Raw genomic sequence first — 17,586 nt, forward strand, 5'->3', positions numbered from 1 at the left:
CTTTGAAATAAAATACAGTTGGTACGAATGGTATTGCTGAAAGACGTTTTAAAATAATTTAGACGTCTACATCTACGCATTCCTATTTTCTATGATTATATACTGTCATCGTATAATCTCTGGCTCTGGATACGATAAATCGGAACGTAATATTTTTGAATGCGAGTTTAATTTTCCACATTAAACGCAGTTCTCAACTAGTAATTGTATTGACGCTTCGATCTTTTTCGTTTTTTAATCGACACATTTACAGAAAAAAAAAACGGTATAGTATTTCTTTGTATTGTTATATTCTTAGGATCGCGCAAATACCGCTGAATTCTGTGATCGAACGAATAATCAATAGACCACTCCCCTCTGTCTAGCTCAACTATTTTAAGCGATGATAGCATTAAATGTCGTGTGCTTGGTGTTACGGTTATTATTATCCAAGTATTTAATTTGGTGTAACATTACTAAACACCATACTAAACTCCATGCCAAAAGTGTTGTGTCAACAAAGTATGTTTCTGTGCATTTAAAATCAGTATGCACATTTACACCCTTTAAACATATATTATGTTATTTTTGTTTCGGAAATAATTACAGTTAAAATTCATGTTTAGATTACATCTGCACCTTGAAAAAAAAAATCTTAAATAGCAACTGTTCAATCTATAAATGAAAAAAATTACAAACTCCGAAACTTACTTATAATTTTATCAATGCTTTATTATAACATAAATATTAAATACAAAATGTCATAAATTGACGTAATTGTTAATTTATTAATGCACATTTTTGTCACCTTTAGTGGGCGTTACCCCAAGGATATACACTCAACACTATAGCGAATCACTGAAAATATCAATAACATTATGCCTTTAAATTCAAAATTGAAGGTTCAACAAGTCAAATAATTGATATTTAATTTTGTTTTTATCTGTATTGAAACAAATATAAGATTTGTTTTTTATTTGATTGTGCATATTTTTGCACCCATTAAAAGGGTCTTGTTAATTCCATTCTTTTAAAAATCATAGTAATAACAATTACAGATTAATTAAATATAAGAATTAATAGACTTTTTAACAAAATGTTTTAAAAATGATTTATTTATCATTTATATTTCATCTGCAAAATAATAATTATTCAGGTACAATAATTAGATTAAAAAACTGGGTACTTGTAAAACTAGAAGCTAATAAAGCTTAAAAATAATATGTTTTTGATTCTGCTAAATATTCATTATATTTGTGTGACAATAATTATGTTGTTTTCAAATAAATGTTTGACATTAGTTACAAAGTGCAAACATTTACTTCAAGAAGATAAAACAATTGTCTCATAAATAAAATAGACTTAAATAATATCAAAGATTTCTATAAAACTGCGGATTTCAATCCAAAAACAACTACGCGCCTACATGAACTAAGATTCAGTGTGATTCACGGTTAAAAAAAAACATAAATAAATTTTGTTGTGTTTTTTTGTTTGAAAACAGAATCAGGACACACTCACTGTGTTTGGTAACTAGGTTGATTATTTGGTTTTTACTTTGAATTTCAGATGTCAGACCAAGGGTTCCCCGCTCAGCATACAACAACAACTTCTACTAGTGCATCTGTAATTACTACAGTCAGATTTGACCCCAGCTATGTCAGGACTGTTCCTGGAATATTGAAGATTATACAAATAGTGAGATTTAATTTACCTTCATTTGTGTTGTTTTATTTAAACCTAGATCTTTACTAAGCAATTTGTATCTTGATTTTTACCAATATTCCAGGTTTTAAATTTGCTGGGATTTATTTGCATCGAGGTTTCTTCATTCAGCTACCACTCGAGGGGATCATGGTTCAATACAGTGTCCATGGGAGGCTTCTGGTTTACCGGTATAATGCTGGCTCTCTATTTGTTCCACGTGGTAGAAAAGTTTTACAAGGTTCCCTGGTTGAAGATTGAATTTGGGTTCTGTGCTCTGTGGACATTCTTTTATTTGTTAGCGGCTTCCTTGGCTGCTTCATTTGGAGTTGAAGCATTCTCAGCAGCATCGGTAAGTCTCTGTCTAAATTACTAATTATCATTTAACTCTTGGTTGAATTCCATAATTTTGTGTATTTATGTGGTGAGAATAATGTAATATTTTTTTCAAGAATGATTTCATGGTAACTTTGGTGTTAATATTCAATTTCCACATTAAAGAAAATCTTTTAGAAACCCATTAGCTTCTTTTTAGTGAACCACAAAGTAGACAATACCACAATGTTACTACACCTGTTATGTTAATGTTAATACACCTGATACAGCCATAGATTTAAGTATAAAAAACTAACAAAATAAACTATTCGATATTTTGCTTGAAATACCCTTCTGTCTAATTAATTTAACTTTTGAAATCAAAAAAGGATTTTATCAAGTTGTTGAAATCGAATACAGAGTGGAATTTGATTGGCCTTTTTCCAGTTCTTCGGTTTCTGTGCGATGATTGCGTACGGTTACGATGCATTCCTCAAGTTCCAATCTGTTCGTGCTGGGCGCCTTGAACAAGGAGTTAAAGTGGTCAGTAAGGAAACTACCAGTCCTGTCGAAGCTCAGGGGTATTAAGTGTTTACCGAGGACCTTCATTAAGATAAATCTTCTTTAACTTCTTAAGTTTAATTTATTTTTTAAGATAACTTTTAAACTCTTTTGTTTTCTTATGGTTAAAAAAAATGCTTTGTAGAAAATAGTCAGCATGTTATTGGATTGCCTGAGCTAAATATGTGCACACATAAATATAAGCAGATCTCATGGTTTATTTTTATGTGCATATAAAAACAATTTGTACCTTTATCATGGACTGAATATTAATATGTACTGTTTGTATTATTATTAAATATAATGTATGTATGTTAGTAATGTTTTAAGGAAAAATAGTTTTGAATCATGTTAATCAATTAAATTAATCATTTTTGTTAATTAAAAATAGTTTTGAATCATGTTAATTCAATGAATAATTTTTGGGTAAATCTGCAAACTTGTTTATTTAATGTCTTTTAAAATTAATTTAAAACACACTTTTGCTAATGTAAAATAAGTGCTTCGTTAAAGGAATAGCTTCACAACATTCCATTATAGAAAACCGAAAACATTTATTTGATTTATTTTAAATCACTTGTAAGTTTAAACGGTTTAATCTTATTATGAAGCAATACAATTATTTTACCAATTTATATTTGTGAAAATAAAGTAGAACTTTGTACAATTAATATTTGAAACAACAATATTGTATGTCCATTTTATTGCATTCTATGTTTTACTTTGATTTAAATCACTAAATTATTATAATACTGCTAAACAGTTTTGAAACAAAACTGTTCTTTTGTCAAGCCGTTAACATTCAAAAAAATCATCATCATCATAATTCCATGTCTGCTCCCTAAATGGAGCATATGGTGTCCACAAAGATCCTCCAGGCATCTCTATCGGTTGCCAGCACCTGTACATCCTTCCAAGTCAGGTTCGCGTCCTGTAGTTCGTATAAACTGCTGACAAACAGTCAGTAGTGGACATCCAGGACGCCGAGAACCTGATGCCTTGTAAAGTAGGATTCTTCCCAAGAATCTTCTGAGACATCTATTCTCAAAACTCAGTCTTTTGCTGTTTTGGACCCTAGTTAGGTGCCACGATTCGCATCAGTTGTGGAGAATAGGTGTTATATAGACGGCATTTGGTTTTCACTGAGTAAATATCTGATCTCGATTTAGCCTATCTATGGTGAGTTATAGAACCTTGACTGAATTGTCTCTTTTTTTCATTGATTTTAATGTCAATAGTCTTACTTCAGTAAAGTTTTTATTTCTTTATTGAAAATTACTTTAATTTCTTGACAGTAATATGTGTTTTGGTAATATCTGATTGTCAAAGAAAGAATGTGTTCTGAAACTGTTCCACATTATTAGTAATATTTGGTGATTAAAAATAAAGTAATAGATCGCTTTGCTTCAAAATTATACATATCTATGTATTGCCATAATAAATCATATTATGAATAATATCACATGTTTTACAAATTTAAGATAATCTTTTTTACTGAGAGGACCAAACAATTAGTTCTGTATTTTTTAGTAAATTTACATAAATGTATATATAAAATCATTTTAATACAACGTTGTAATTTTTTTATTAAAACATTTAAAGACGACCCCTTAAATGACTACATATTATATCCATTGTTGATCGATACCAGGTGTAAAGACAGTCCAATTTTTGTAATTATAATGGAAGAAAATAAAATAATTATCTTTATTAGCTATGTTTTCTGAAATGTTTTCTTATAAGTGGATTTATTACATTACATAATATATAAGGAAAATACAATATACACCTGTGTGTTAATTTACTGGTATATTTTTTTATAAAATGCTTAAGAAATAAAAAAAAAAAACACAAATTAGCACATTTTAAATACAAATTATTTTCGATCCCCAAAATAACATTCATCAAATTCTTTAAAAAATAACATTAAAAAATTGCATGCGCAAACTGAAACCGTCCGTTACACGTTTGTTGTTAAACTAAAAAGTAAACTAAAACCAAACCAAAATTTTGGAACGCTTTTGTTCTATGCAATAGAGCTAAAGGGCTTTTCTAGAGAATTATTATTCTGAGAACAATCATAACTTGTGTTAAGTGGTGAATTTGTGGTTAAGTGCATATCATATTAAATTATCTTTTCCAAATGAAAACAAAAATTAGTTTGGAAAAAGTTTGGACCATGTTCCACAATATTTTTTATTGTTATATGACATATATTTCTTTTAACAATGCCATTGTCAAATAACAAATAATTACTTTAAATAAACAATTCTGTTTGGTTATTTTTCAAATAGATTATTTAATAATTTTATTATTTTCAGTTAAAACTTTTGTGTGGTTGTAAGTTTGAATTCTATAAAAAGTCATTTGTTTTTCAACTTATTCACCTATTTCAATACGGTGTTTAATTGTATGTAGATAATTTATTATTGTTTACTGTGAAGCGCAATAGCAAATAACTTTTTTTTTATAAATTCAGCGTTAAGAATGATATTAATAATAAATTTAAATAATTACTATTCATTTTTATATATAATGAAAACAGTTTTTGGATAATCCGTAATATAGGTAAATAAAACCAAGCTAGGTATTTTATTTTTTGTAAACATATGAAAAATGTTTGACATTTTCATCGCAAGTATAAATTAACACAGATGAAATATTTTCATAGATATTGCCTAAATAGAAGTGAAAGTGAATATATTTTATATTTCAATAGACTCATTAAATCTTTATATTGTACCTGTATTTGATTTTTTTAGTGTTACTGTACGTATTTTAATAAAATATCACCAGAAATATTTTATGAACTATTAATATCATCTGTAAAAGTTATGTTTTAAAGGGGGTAATATGGGTTTTTAAAAAACGTTTATTTATTTATTAAGGAAATCATAGTCTTTTTTTATAAATACAAGGTACAAAAGAACAATTAAAAAAAGTAAGACCAATTATAGATTTCATATTAATTTATTATGAATACAGAAGGAGAGGGGAAAAAAATTTAAATACTAAAAAAATAAATATTATAAAAATTAAATAAAAAGTACATAAAAGGGAGAAGACATTCTATAGCTCCAACTCTACTCTCCTCCCCTCCCTCTGCTTCCATGAACATTTATATTTTTTAGTAAAAATTCACAACCAAGAATAATTAATTAGATGCAGGTAGTAGATGTACATATGAATTAGTAAAACTTAAAAGTTAAGCGGGAGATAAATTTTAAAAGTCTAACAGATCTGATAAAAATATTGTATTTACAGTGTAATATGTTGATGTCACTAAAACTGTCATTATAGGTAGTCTGTATTCTCTGAAGTGCTATTTTTCATATAATTAGTCATTGAGCTCGGAATGTGGAAGAGTACAGAATGACGAATTCTACGGACAAGGACTCAATATGAAATGCTTTTAACAATTTCTGGGCTATTGATTAGGTTATGAACAATTTTATAGAGAAAACACATATCCAACATGATACGCCGAGTTGCGAGGTTTTTAACCAAATGAAAATTAGTGGACTCGGTCCTACTTGAAAACGAAACATTATTTTTGAAATGTACTTGTTTTGAATATGATTTTTGTAACTATTATATTGAGGATTCCAAATCGGAGATCGGAGGTTATGAGAAAACAAATCATTTGAACTTGAAACTTTGATTTTGTACTTCAAATTATACGTTCATAGATGATAGGTACTTAATATATAATATAGTACATAAAAGTTTAAATATCATGTCTTGTGTGAGTGTGCGTAGTGGTTTTGTTACCATAAAAATAGCCCATGTTGCTTGGTGTTGTTTTGAGAAAGGAGTGCCAAAATTCTGATTGTAATGCTCATATTTATTCAAAAAACATTATTTTTTCAATATGTAAATTTCATATACTGTATCATTTTCCTTCTTCGGGTTAGAGGTCTGCGGAAGGGATGCTAGTCCGAGAAATTAAAGATTCACTCCGTTTTAAGATTAAAATTTAAAAAAAAAAAATTTTAAAAATGAGTTTTTGATCCAATCACGTTTCGGTAAGTACATATTATATATCGTAATGTAGTGTTGGTAGAATTTGTCTTAACTCATTTAATTTTGTACAAGCGCCCCGGATATTTTGATAGTAGAAGTGTGGTGGTTTCCTTCTTAGTTTTTTGGTAGACTTTGAATTATTCTCGAAGTGGAATTATGTATTTTATCGTGATATCCTCTTCTACGTTTCTCTTATGTAAATCCAATTCCGCTTGCAATTTTTTTTGTTGAAGAGGCCTCAAATCTGAGTAGATTCTTACGTGAAAGAATCTTATTTTATTGTTATCAAAAACATTTTTCACTTTGTGGTATGACATTTTACACTTATTTGTTTATAAATTTGTATAAACCACTTTAATTTTTTAAATTACACTTCGACCGGTTTCGAGGTTACTACCTCATCGTCAGGAATTTAACTTTATTAAGTCTAATTTTAAAAATCTTATTTTGTTTATTGCAAATTTTAATTCAATATTGATGTTCAAATGTCTATTTATGAGGTATTATAATCCATAATATAGTTAGTTTAAAATATTTTATACGTTATGTGGATGTCTGCAACATTACTTAAGTTTAAAACTAAATACTTAAACATATTTAACCTCCATTTCAATTGACGAGTTACATTAATTGTCATTATCAAGCAACCTTGATGATAATTTCAATCATGGTTTGAAGAAAATGCAGTATTTTTCATTTCAATAATTAATTAAGATTACGCAACCAATGACGTATGCGAATTTCGTTGACTTAGATTGGACATTTGCTGACAATCTAACTTTTGGTTTCTGAATCCAAAAATGTTTTTGCCCTTCACATCAACTTTATAATAAATAAAGATACAGAATACCCTTTCTTTGTCCCAAAGGTCAAACAAAATATGCATATAATGGAAAAAAATACTAAATGTACTGTTCACAGAGAATAATAATTCTCTATATATTATAGTAACTGCAAGTCGAATTGCGGTCATACAAGTAGTAAAGTTATTTTATCGAATGAAAAACATACACATTAAGGTAAAGAATTTTATTCCATCTCCGCTTTGAGCTATTGACGAACAATCGCCATTCAGTTGTGTTATAAGCTGAAATTCCCAACTCCTCCAATAAACCATGTACATTATGGCAATACACAAATCCACAGTCACTTCGAAAGTATTGACACTTTTTCTTGATCAAATATAGGATACCTTAGCTCCCTTTTCTCGTGTAGTTTTGATGCTCGGAATTCTGAAACCTTTTTGGATTGTCCCAAATCTCTTGCTAAATCATTCAACTAATGTTGATCAAATCCCTTACGAACGGAGCTATATTTTATTTTAAAATATTCATAGTTGGTGTCCACTCTGATATTTACGATACTTGTATTCCTGTATTTTAAAAGAAGGTATTTCTTTAAAAACTGGCACTGGGATGAATGAGACACTGGGCGTAAAACCGATGGTAAACTAGGATACTCTATTTTACATTTGTTTTTTTTGTTATATCCTGACCTTTTCACTATACAAAAGTAACACTTAAACATCTATGGGCTCTTGCCAAATCATAGGTATACCAAATAGCTATACATCTCGTGTTCTCTTCGATCATATCCGTAAACTCTAGACACTGCTTGCACACTTTATGAGGGGCCCAACATTTATCTTGATCACCAATTTTCATTATAAAATTTGCAAAATAGCCTTGCCTGACAAATTTCCTTGTCACGTTTGTACTTGGGGTTGGTGAAACTGCCACACATATAACAAAACTCATAAGTGTTTTTTGAGCACTTATGATGCAAAATAGCTGAGGCAGACATGATCAAAAAGAAAGGAAATAAGTACATGTGTAAATTAAAAAAAACTAAACTATGCTTTGTATACAGATAAGAACTCGGACTCCACTTTAAAGAATGACACACAATGTCTCACTACACTATCTGAGGTATAAGTGAATAGCCTAAATCAAGTATGAATCTATCGCTGGTCTTCTACGGCATCATTCACCCCTAAATTGAGGGAGGTTTACTTCAGCCAATAGGAGAGCCCTAGTGTTTCCTATGTTAAGATGAACTGTAAATAAAAAACTTGACATGATAGAAGAAAACTAACTAAAGTTTTGAAATCAGCATGACTAATCTTTAACACAGCTGAAAAATTGAACTCGGAAATTTCGTTAAAAATTGTTCCCCAGTGCAATCTATATCTTTTAACAGGTCATTGTAATAAAGCCTTCAGATGTGTTAATATTGTCTATAAAACTGTTAATAATTATTACCCATGTATCACTCGAATTTGGGTGCTTTGCCGAGAAATAAAAAATTCAATAATTATTATACATAGTAGGATAATATGGCTTACATTTTATAGTTGTTGTATTTTTCAAAACAAGTTTACAGCAATAAATTGATGCTGAATAATAATTGACAAATCAAATAAATTCAGATTACTTTTTAAAAAAGCTCCTTTAATCTTTTTTTTTCTAAATTCTAAAAAATGATGAAATTTTCCAATAATTTTTAGAATAATACTAACCCATGATTTTGATTGTATTCCCGTTGGTTAGGTAATTTTAAAGCTATAGAAGATAATATCTGATACTCAAATAATACAAGTGATGATATTACACACATCACACATGTTTACAGGGTTTACCCTATATTATCTTTTTGTAGAAAAGTACATATTGTTAATTTTGAATTTTGCTCTCCTTGACACATTTATTGTAATTATCTATGTATACATATTGAATATGAAATCATTTTAGACTTTATAAATACACATGATATAAACATATACAATATTTATTAAATGTTTTTCATATTGCATTATTAAATCTGCATGTCGTGTTTATTGTACAATGTATTAAATAAACTTTATATATATTTTCTTCAGCATTAAATTTTTTCTAGCCCACTCATTTAATACCTTTTAAATTTCATGTAAGTGAAGTACCCTTTTTATTTATAAGTTGTGTATTTATTGTAAATAAACTAATGTTAACAGTTAATAAGAAATGATTGAAATGAATTGGGCATTTTGTGTACCTACCACAAATTATGAACATTAGTTAATAGTTTGTTATACAGCAGAACTCCAACTATCCGAATCGCTTTCAGAATTTCAGAAAAATAAAAATTTAGAAGGAACCATAATTTGCAAAATAATGATTCTGTCTACGCCCACTATTGAATTTCCCTCTGCGAATTGTCCTTCCTTCCTCCACTGCTTGTTTTGATTAGTCAGCCAGTGTGTCGTTGACCTGCTACTGTGACGGTATTATTTAGCGTCGGTGCATTGTTTTGTTTGTGAGTGCGTTTCGTCGTTCACCATGGCTTTTAAAAGAAAATGTGTTGTGTTATCGTATAAACTAAAAATTATAGAGCAATCAGGCAAAGGAGTTACGGGTGAACAGTCAGCTAAGATGTACGGTGTTGGACAATCAACGATTTCAGACATTAAAAGGAGCAAACCTACACATTTTGTCAACTTAGTGTCAGTGCTTGAAAACGAAGGTGGAAGTTCTTTAAGAAAATCAATGAAGGTAGCAACAAATAAAGATTTAGAAGATGCCGTTTTCAAGTGGTTTTTGCAGCAATGTTCTCTGGGAAACCCAATTTCGGGTTGGATTTTTTGTGGAAAAGCTAAGATCTTAGCTCAGGAGCTTAATTGTTCACTCTTTAAAGCAAGTAACGGCTGGCCTGGCTAATAAATTTTACTAAATGTGATTAAACATTTGTATATCACCACTTACCGACTTTTCTATGTCTACGGGTTTCGAGACGTACCCGTCTCTTCGTCAGGACACCAATTAAACAACATGCAAAACCCACTATACACCTTCACCATAGTTGTTGCACAAAAATATAAAACCAACACGACATTCATTTTAATAAGCACATGCACTGATTAGGACAACCATGCACTGATTAAATTATAAAAATATTTGGTTGTTTAAGAATTAATGAAAAAAGTAATGGGGATGGGGTAAGCTTAATAGGGTGGCCATTACAGTGGAACATCGTATAAAGGACTATATTGGAAGTTTGTTTGATTATTGATCAAAAGAACATTATTTTTTAAAGCTTTCCTAATGTGAAATATTTCCATATTATTTACTTTTAACCCTTTATTATTTGTATGTAAGATTTTAACTGCTGTATTTTTATTAAAGTCATGATTTATATTGATTTGCGAATTCAGAGGAATTATTATTGTGAAGATACCTCATATGTTCTTTAACACGAATATCAACATTTCTTGATGTTCTTCCAACGTAAACTTAAGGACAAGAATTGCATTTTAATTGGGAAACACCTGAATTATTTAATAAACTATTTTTATCTTTATTATTAAGCAATAATTTACCAATATTGTTATTTGTATAAACAGCAGGTTTGACATTATTTGGTAAAAATTTGGATACATTTGCAGATACAGTATTTTCGAAGTTAAGTTTGGAAAGAGGAACATTTATTAAACGATGTAACATTGAATGAAATAAAAAAATAAGGCTTGCGTATTATTAAGTTTAATTATAAATCGATCACACTAAAAATAATTATCGCCGCTTTGAGGCAGGACCGTGTTCAAATCCACCCTTTCTCTTTCTGTTATAATGTTGTTTTCCACCACCCCCTTTATTCTTGTGCTGATTTTGTCTTCTCTTCATCAGTTCACCAGCCATTTCATCCAAGAACTTTTGCTCTTCTTCACCTTGTAATAAGGAGCAATCAATATCAGCATCTTCAATTTTCATTTTTGAATCGGTACATTTTTCAAAAACATCCTTTGCAGTATTCTCTACTTGAAGTCTTATCCATGCTTTCCCATCTTCAATTTTTATGAAAGCAACATTTCCACCTGGAAAAATAATTAGAAGCATATAAATAATAAATACATTAAAATTCAAATGTCATTCTCCCTGATTCAGAGTAAATTAATACATATCTATAAAGTCATGCAGAATACAATTTATTGTAACATAAATAAATAATACAGGTTCAATTTTGCCACCAAAATATCTAAATTTACCTAAAGCGACTACTGCTTCCTTAATTGTGTCCCTTGTCATTTTTTCTGGAACATCTGATAACATCAAAACTGTTCCTGTTGGCAATTTGATGGCCTGCTTCTCTTGTTCCTAAATTGCAAAATATGTACATTTATATCATGAAACGATAATTTAAATAACTTATAAAAAGAAAGTTTACATGTAAGTTTTTATATTATTTATTAATTCATTTACAAATAATTGATTTATTGCAACATAAGTCCTAACTCTATGGGACTAAAGTCCTGTGTCGAGTTTAGACAAATTATATACTACAGTATGTAATACAACAATAATATAGCACAACAAGAACATCATTAAAAAATAGCACATTAATATAGAAAGAACAAAGACAAATAATTGATTAACATGAAACAACCAACTCAAATAATTGATAAAATCATTAAGGAATTACCAACTTAAATTCCCCCAAGGAGGATCCAGTACTGAACCTCTTTTAAAAATTATTTTGTCCTCGAGAGCTTAATACGCTTTTCTAAAATATACGTTAAATATATAAGAATTTGAAGTTAATTTTCGAAGCTAAGCAAAATAGGCAATAAGGATTAGAGGCAATCTTACTTCTTTTTGATGTTTTTTCTCTTTTTTCGCCGCTTGTTTCTTGTGCCTCTCATCACTTTCCGCTCTTTTTTCTTCCAAATACTTGCTCTGCCATAGTCTTATAAGATCTACATCTCCTATTTTGACATTAGTCTCCTTAAGAAATTGTTCCGCTTGTTCTACATTTTTAAATGTTGCAAAGATAGATCCTTTGTTGTTCCATTTCTTAGTTACTCTATCCAAATAGCGCCTTAGGATTATACCTTCTGGAGTATTGAATTGCTCAAAGAATTCTAAGCAGGTATCAATTGTGGTCGTATCTTTCGGAAATCCTTTGACATATACTGTTCTAGACATCAACTCTTTTCGCCTTTCCTCATTCAATTCTGGAAGGGGATAGTTGTTAGATCGTCGTATTTTTGTCTTATCCTCGCTTACCTAGAACACAGAAATTATTCATAATACTTACCCAATGCAGAATTTTAAAAATCTCCATTATTATTATAGTTGTATAGATTCATGGAGCGCCATTTTTGTGAAAATCACCTCAAGGTTCTCTAATTCTACATTTGTTAATAAACTCAATAACATGTCTACATAACAGTCTACTTTGTATTTTAAGAATCACAATGACTAATAAGAATAACTAAGACAGTGTAGAATATTTTTCAAATCTTGCGAATTACAGATTCCTAAGTCTCTAAGACCTAAGGGGTTTGTAATAATAAAATTTAAGCAAAAAATATTAATTGTCAAAAATATACATACTTCGATCAATTGGCTTTCTGATTTACCAAGAGCAGCAATGAGAACTTCGGGATCCTTGGTTAGACTGGAAAGCCTTTTGAAGTTAAACATCGTAGTAAGTGGAATCCAACCATCATCCAATTGTATTTGTTCCTTCAGGAATTTGTCTCTTGGAAGATTCATATCGCCTGTGAAAAGTTTAGGAGGGCGTTAGATTATTTATTATAATAATTAAAATTCACTTAATATATATTTCCACTGAATGACATTACCGAAATAGTATTCAACTTGACGGATTATACTCGCATCGAGAGCTGATACTCCATTTTCTTCATTGGCAAGCGTTTCAGGTATTTCCTTGCCTTTATTTTTATTTTCATCGATTGTTGTTTCTGAAGGATTGTCTGTAGCAGATTCAACCTGTGTTTCTTCTTTATCTGCGGCCATTTCTACTATTAACCTAAAAATAATATTTGTGTAAAATAATTATGAAAAATCATAAATAATAATCATTTTGATAAGATTTGTAAGGCGTGTACACTTTACGAAATAAAACAAACTGCTAAAATAAATATCAAATCAACGATTTGTAAAAAATGTGGCCGTATGCATTATTCAAAGTCTTAAGTGTTACTAAATAGTTTGAGGAACATGAATGATATCTAGTCTGCATTTATAGGAGAAACACAATATACTTAAAGGGTAATAATTTGGATTAAAAATACAATTACCGGCTTTAGGTAGTCAAGAAATACAGAAAACACGTGCTAGAAACGCTAACGAACTGTCCACAGACAACAAATGAACAAACGTCAATAATTTCCAGATCCATGTGGACCATGTGCATAATGTCAAAATTAGACCATAGACGAAGGGAAATACTCAGGGTAGTCACAATAATGGTAGTCCATCGTACCATAAACGGAAATTCTTCTACTTTTTTTGTTTTTTCACATCCCAACTGGGGTAATCGAAAATTTAAGTTTTTCATAATTTTGGATGCATACAAATATTGGGAATTCTAAGAGAGTGTTCTCAAAAAAATTATGTAGCTGTACAATACAATTAATTTGAGTTTTCAAAATTATTTAAAATATGATAAACTTCTTAAAGTGAACTTTGACAAATTTCACTAAAATATTTATGTGCAAAGGTTTTCATTTTGTTGATGGACAGAACATATTTGCAGAAAACATATTACAAAATATTAAAAAAAAAAAAAAATTGTGTGATTACGCCCAGCTTCCGAGCAAGCTAAGTGCGAAATATATTTTTTCTCTCCAACTTTAGTTTGAAATTCAAAAGTATGTGTTTAATTGTTAACAAAAATTAAGTTAATATTTAAAAGTCACTAATGTGTGGATATTTTACAAAAAAATAGTGAAAAAAAGAAAATATTCATTTAAAGCATTGTTTTATTCAAATTATTATATTGCACGTTTGTTCTAACTAAAATAACTAATACATTAATGTTAAGATGTAAATATGTTATATATTATGTAATGTTTTCAAAATATTAAATACTAACTTATATTACTCACCCATGGATAAATATATAAAAAAACAAAAACAATGAAAACCTGACACTGGCCAGAACACCCGAGTTGGGAGGTGAAAAGGCCATAAAACACTAAGAAGTAGAAGATCTGTGAACAAAATACAGACATACGTGTGAAGCGCCTTTTAGTTTCAAGATATCTGTAGTCTGTGATCTGTAGTCTGTGCAAGTTTGCGCCAAACACGTTTATGGAATTACGTGTAGGTATTTGATCTATGACTGGAAATGTCATAAAAATGTGTTTTTAGTTTCTTAGTTAATTTTCATAGAGGATAATATTTAATTTAATATATATGATTTGAAGTGTCTATTTACTAGTAATCTGTTCATATAGTTAATTCGTTGAACTTGAATAATTATTTACTGTTTTTCTCAAGAGAAGTAGAAAAACATGGGAATTCAGGGACTGACAACATTTATCTCTAGGAATTCAAACCACTCATTGGAAACATATCATTTGCACGATCAATGTATTGTTATTGATGGCAACAGTTTAGCAGTTCAACTTTACCAAAACTCAAAATGTAATTCGGCCTTTGGTGGGGATTATGACGTTTATGCGTATTCCATAAAAAAGTTCTTTGGCTCTTTATCAAAGTGTAATGTTACTCCGTACGTTATCTTCGATGGAGGTTATGAAGATAAGAAAATGAAAACTGTTCTCAAGAGATTCAGGTGTAGAATTGTGGATGCATCTCTCCAAAGTCCTAAAACCCAGTCACAGTATCTAGTATTTCCTTTGATGATGAAAGATGTTTTTGTGCAGGTTTTAATATCTTCAAATGTGGCATACACATTTTGTGAGTATGAAGCAGATCATGAAATTGCAGCTGTGGCGAGATACCTCTCTTGCCCCGTTTTAAGTTATGATTCTGATTTTTTTGTTTACAATGTCACTTACGTACCATTTCCATCACTAACAACAAAGCCATCTATTTTAAAAACCAATGAAGGTGTTCGGTACGTTATGAAATGCAAGATATACAAAGTAGAAAACTTTTTGAAACTGTTCCCTGGTGTTGATGATGATATTTTACCATTGATCGCAACTCTATTAGGAAATGATTATGTTAATAGAAGTGTTTTTTCAAAATTCTATAGTAATTTAAAACAATCCAAGTCGAAAAAATTAAGTGAAGGCCAATGTCGTATTATTGCTGTACTTGAATGGTTGAAAAATGAATCATTCGATTCAGCCATCGAAAAAGTTATCAGTCATTTTAAAATATGCGAACGTAAAAGAATTCAACATCTTATAGAAGTATCTTGTTCTAATTATACTAGAACTTATTGCAGTTCACTAAAGAATTTGGGAATTTCAGATACATTAGAAAAATTGTCTACGAATGAACGACCCAAGAAAAGTGAAACTGACTTAAATGACTGGCTGTTAAATATTCTCAAAAATGGCAAAATTTCGGCTAGATTTTATGATCTTATTCACAAATCTTTTTATATAGCCATGCCACAGGCTGAAGATTTTTCCATGACTGATTCAAATTTATCATCTTTGTCAATACTAAGATTATCTTTTGATATTATGACAAATTTTGACAAAAGACAAATGACCTTAGAGTGTCGACGGGGTATGAACCATAAAACTAGAATTATTAATTACATAGATTCGTTACCCGATGAGTTAATAAGCCATTGGATAAATAAAAGTGAATCACCAGGATATCTCTTTTTAGAAAAGTTTTTGGAAAAAACTGTAGATCAATCAATTTTATCTGATATAAAAAAATTACCAAATAATCTACAAATGCCCATTCTTTCAATATTATGGATGTTAAATTCTAAAAGTGAAAACATCAATATTCCCAATGAGTCTCAAATATATTCTCTTCTTTTGTGTTTCATAAATATATCCATAGTAAATAACAAAATTGGAGGTGTTTCTAGTAGCTATGAATTCAATACCAAATTCTCCAATGAATTAAAGAATTGGTCTGAACAAAACAAAGAACCATGTAATATTATTGCTGGTTTTGAAGGATTAATAGAAAATAACATTTCTTATGAAGATTGTATGATTGTCGCTGGTAAACTACTAAAATATTTTGAAGTAGACTCTAAACTTATGGAGTTTCCAAAAGTCTTCAAATCCCAATATTTACATTTCTTCGCGCAGTTTCAATGTTGTTTTCAGCAGCTTTCCTACTTAAATATTTTGACATCAGAATATTACAGTTCATGTAATGTAAGTGAAATGTATAATGGAACATTTCTCTATAACATGTATTCAAACTTAAAACGCAGAGAAAATCCTGGTTCTTACATCCATCAATTACTTGAGTGTGCTCCTACGGTACTGAATTATATCATAACTTTATCAAATTTCTTGGGATTGAAGAGTTGTCATCCACATAAAAACAATTCCACACCGAACATAAATAAATTTAACAAGAAGTCCAAGAAAAGTCATATTCAAGGTGTGATTGAAGAAGAAAATGGGGTAAACGATAATGTATCTGATGAAGAAACTGAATTGCAAGACATAAATAATAGATTTAATCTTCTTAGGTTGGAAAATATGGAAAATTGTATTTTGTAAAAAAAATAATATATAATTTGTTAATAAATATTGTTATTATGTTCTTATTGTTTTTCAATATTTGTTTTGGTAAATTTTTTACTGGACAAATCTTAAATTTTACAAGTGTTTAATATTATAACACAAATATCAATACATTTTAAAATCCAAGAAAGATTTTTTCTCAATTGGTCTGGGTGTTGTGGTGTATTTTTCATTACCTCCTTCCAAATCCCCTCTATCCCACCTGCTTACAAGCCTTAAAGTAGAGGCTTAGCGGGTTATTCCTTTTTATAAAAAAGGGTTATTTTGTTCTTGCCTCTGAATGCCTTGTTTCAGATAATCGATTTTGGGTAGCCAGCATATCGCTAGCCCAAAGCAACAGTAAGATATTTCTGAAGAACATAAATATTCCGAGGTAAATGGACTTGAAGGTATGCAAAGGGTCTGACTAAATTAATTCATTTTAATTATATTATGAATTCTATATTTTCACATAGGTTAACTATTTAACTTCATTATTTTATTATTTGAAAACATTAATTTATTTTATTTCCGAACATATCTGC

General features: G+C 29.6%; 3 protein-coding genes across 3 annotated transcripts; 2 read left to right on the plus strand and 1 right to left on the minus strand.

Annotated features, from left to right (window-relative positions):
* The first annotated feature begins 97 nt into the window (after nt 1-97).
* Nucleotides 98-4,468, plus strand: LOC148284134 (plasmolipin-like). The gene is made up of 4 exons (XM_088242638.1): nt 98-265; nt 1,549-1,677; nt 1,769-2,035; nt 2,446-4,468. The coding sequence occupies exons 2-4, from the start codon at nt 1,549-1,551 to the stop codon at nt 2,584-2,586; spliced, it is 537 nt and encodes a 178-aa protein (XP_088098764.1). The 5' UTR covers nt 98-265; the 3' UTR covers nt 2,587-4,468.
* A 6,612-nt stretch (nt 4,469-11,080) lies between these two features.
* Nucleotides 11,081-13,819, minus strand: La (La autoantigen-like). The gene is made up of 6 exons (XM_088242635.1): nt 13,658-13,819; nt 13,199-13,386; nt 12,948-13,114; nt 12,201-12,617; nt 11,600-11,708; nt 11,081-11,428 (listed from the first exon to the last, which is right to left on the minus strand). The coding sequence occupies exons 2-6, from the start codon at nt 13,371-13,373 to the stop codon at nt 11,127-11,129; spliced, it is 1,170 nt and encodes a 389-aa protein (XP_088098761.1). The 5' UTR covers nt 13,374-13,386; nt 13,658-13,819; the 3' UTR covers nt 11,081-11,126.
* An 825-nt stretch (nt 13,820-14,644) lies between these two features.
* Nucleotides 14,645-17,053, plus strand: ast (single-strand DNA endonuclease protein asteroid). The gene has a single exon (XM_088242639.1). The coding sequence runs from the start codon at nt 14,876-14,878 to the stop codon at nt 17,036-17,038; it is 2,163 nt and encodes a 720-aa protein (XP_088098765.1). The 5' UTR covers nt 14,645-14,875; the 3' UTR covers nt 17,039-17,053.
* Nucleotides 17,054-17,586: the final 533 nt, after the last annotated feature.

Source organism: Micrasema longulum, unplaced genomic scaffold (genome assembly GCF_059751315.1).
Source record: "Micrasema longulum isolate JH-2025_06_02 unplaced genomic scaffold, ASM5975131v1 h1tg000147l, whole genome shotgun sequence".
In the NCBI taxonomy this organism is placed as follows: domain Eukaryota; kingdom Metazoa; phylum Arthropoda; class Insecta; order Trichoptera; family Brachycentridae; genus Micrasema; species Micrasema longulum.

Bases quoted from the DNA above. Each gene is read 5' to 3' on its own strand.
- La (XM_088242635.1), bottom strand. From the start codon at position 13,373: ATGGCCGCAGATAAAGAAGAAACACAGGTTGAATCTGCTACAGACAAT. The intron at 12,618-12,947 runs GTATGTATATTT...TCTGTGTTCTAG, and splicing joins CAGAAAGCCAATTGATCGAA to GTAAGCGAGGATAAGACAAA. The intron at 11,429-11,599 runs GTAAATTTAGAT...TTATTTTTCCAG, and splicing joins GGAAGCAGTAGTCGCTTTAG to GTGGAAATGTTGCTTTCATA.
- ast (XM_088242639.1), top strand. From the start codon at position 14,876: ATGGGAATTCAGGGACTGACAACATTTATCTCTAGGAATTCAAACCAC.
- LOC148284134 (XM_088242638.1), top strand. From the start codon at position 1,549: ATGTCAGACCAAGGGTTCCCCGCTCAGCATACAACAACAACTTCTACT. The intron at 1,678-1,768 runs GTGAGATTTAAT...CCAATATTCCAG, and splicing joins TATTGAAGATTATACAAATA to GTTTTAAATTTGCTGGGATT. The intron at 2,036-2,445 runs GTAAGTCTCTGT...GCCTTTTTCCAG, and splicing joins AAGCATTCTCAGCAGCATCG to TTCTTCGGTTTCTGTGCGAT.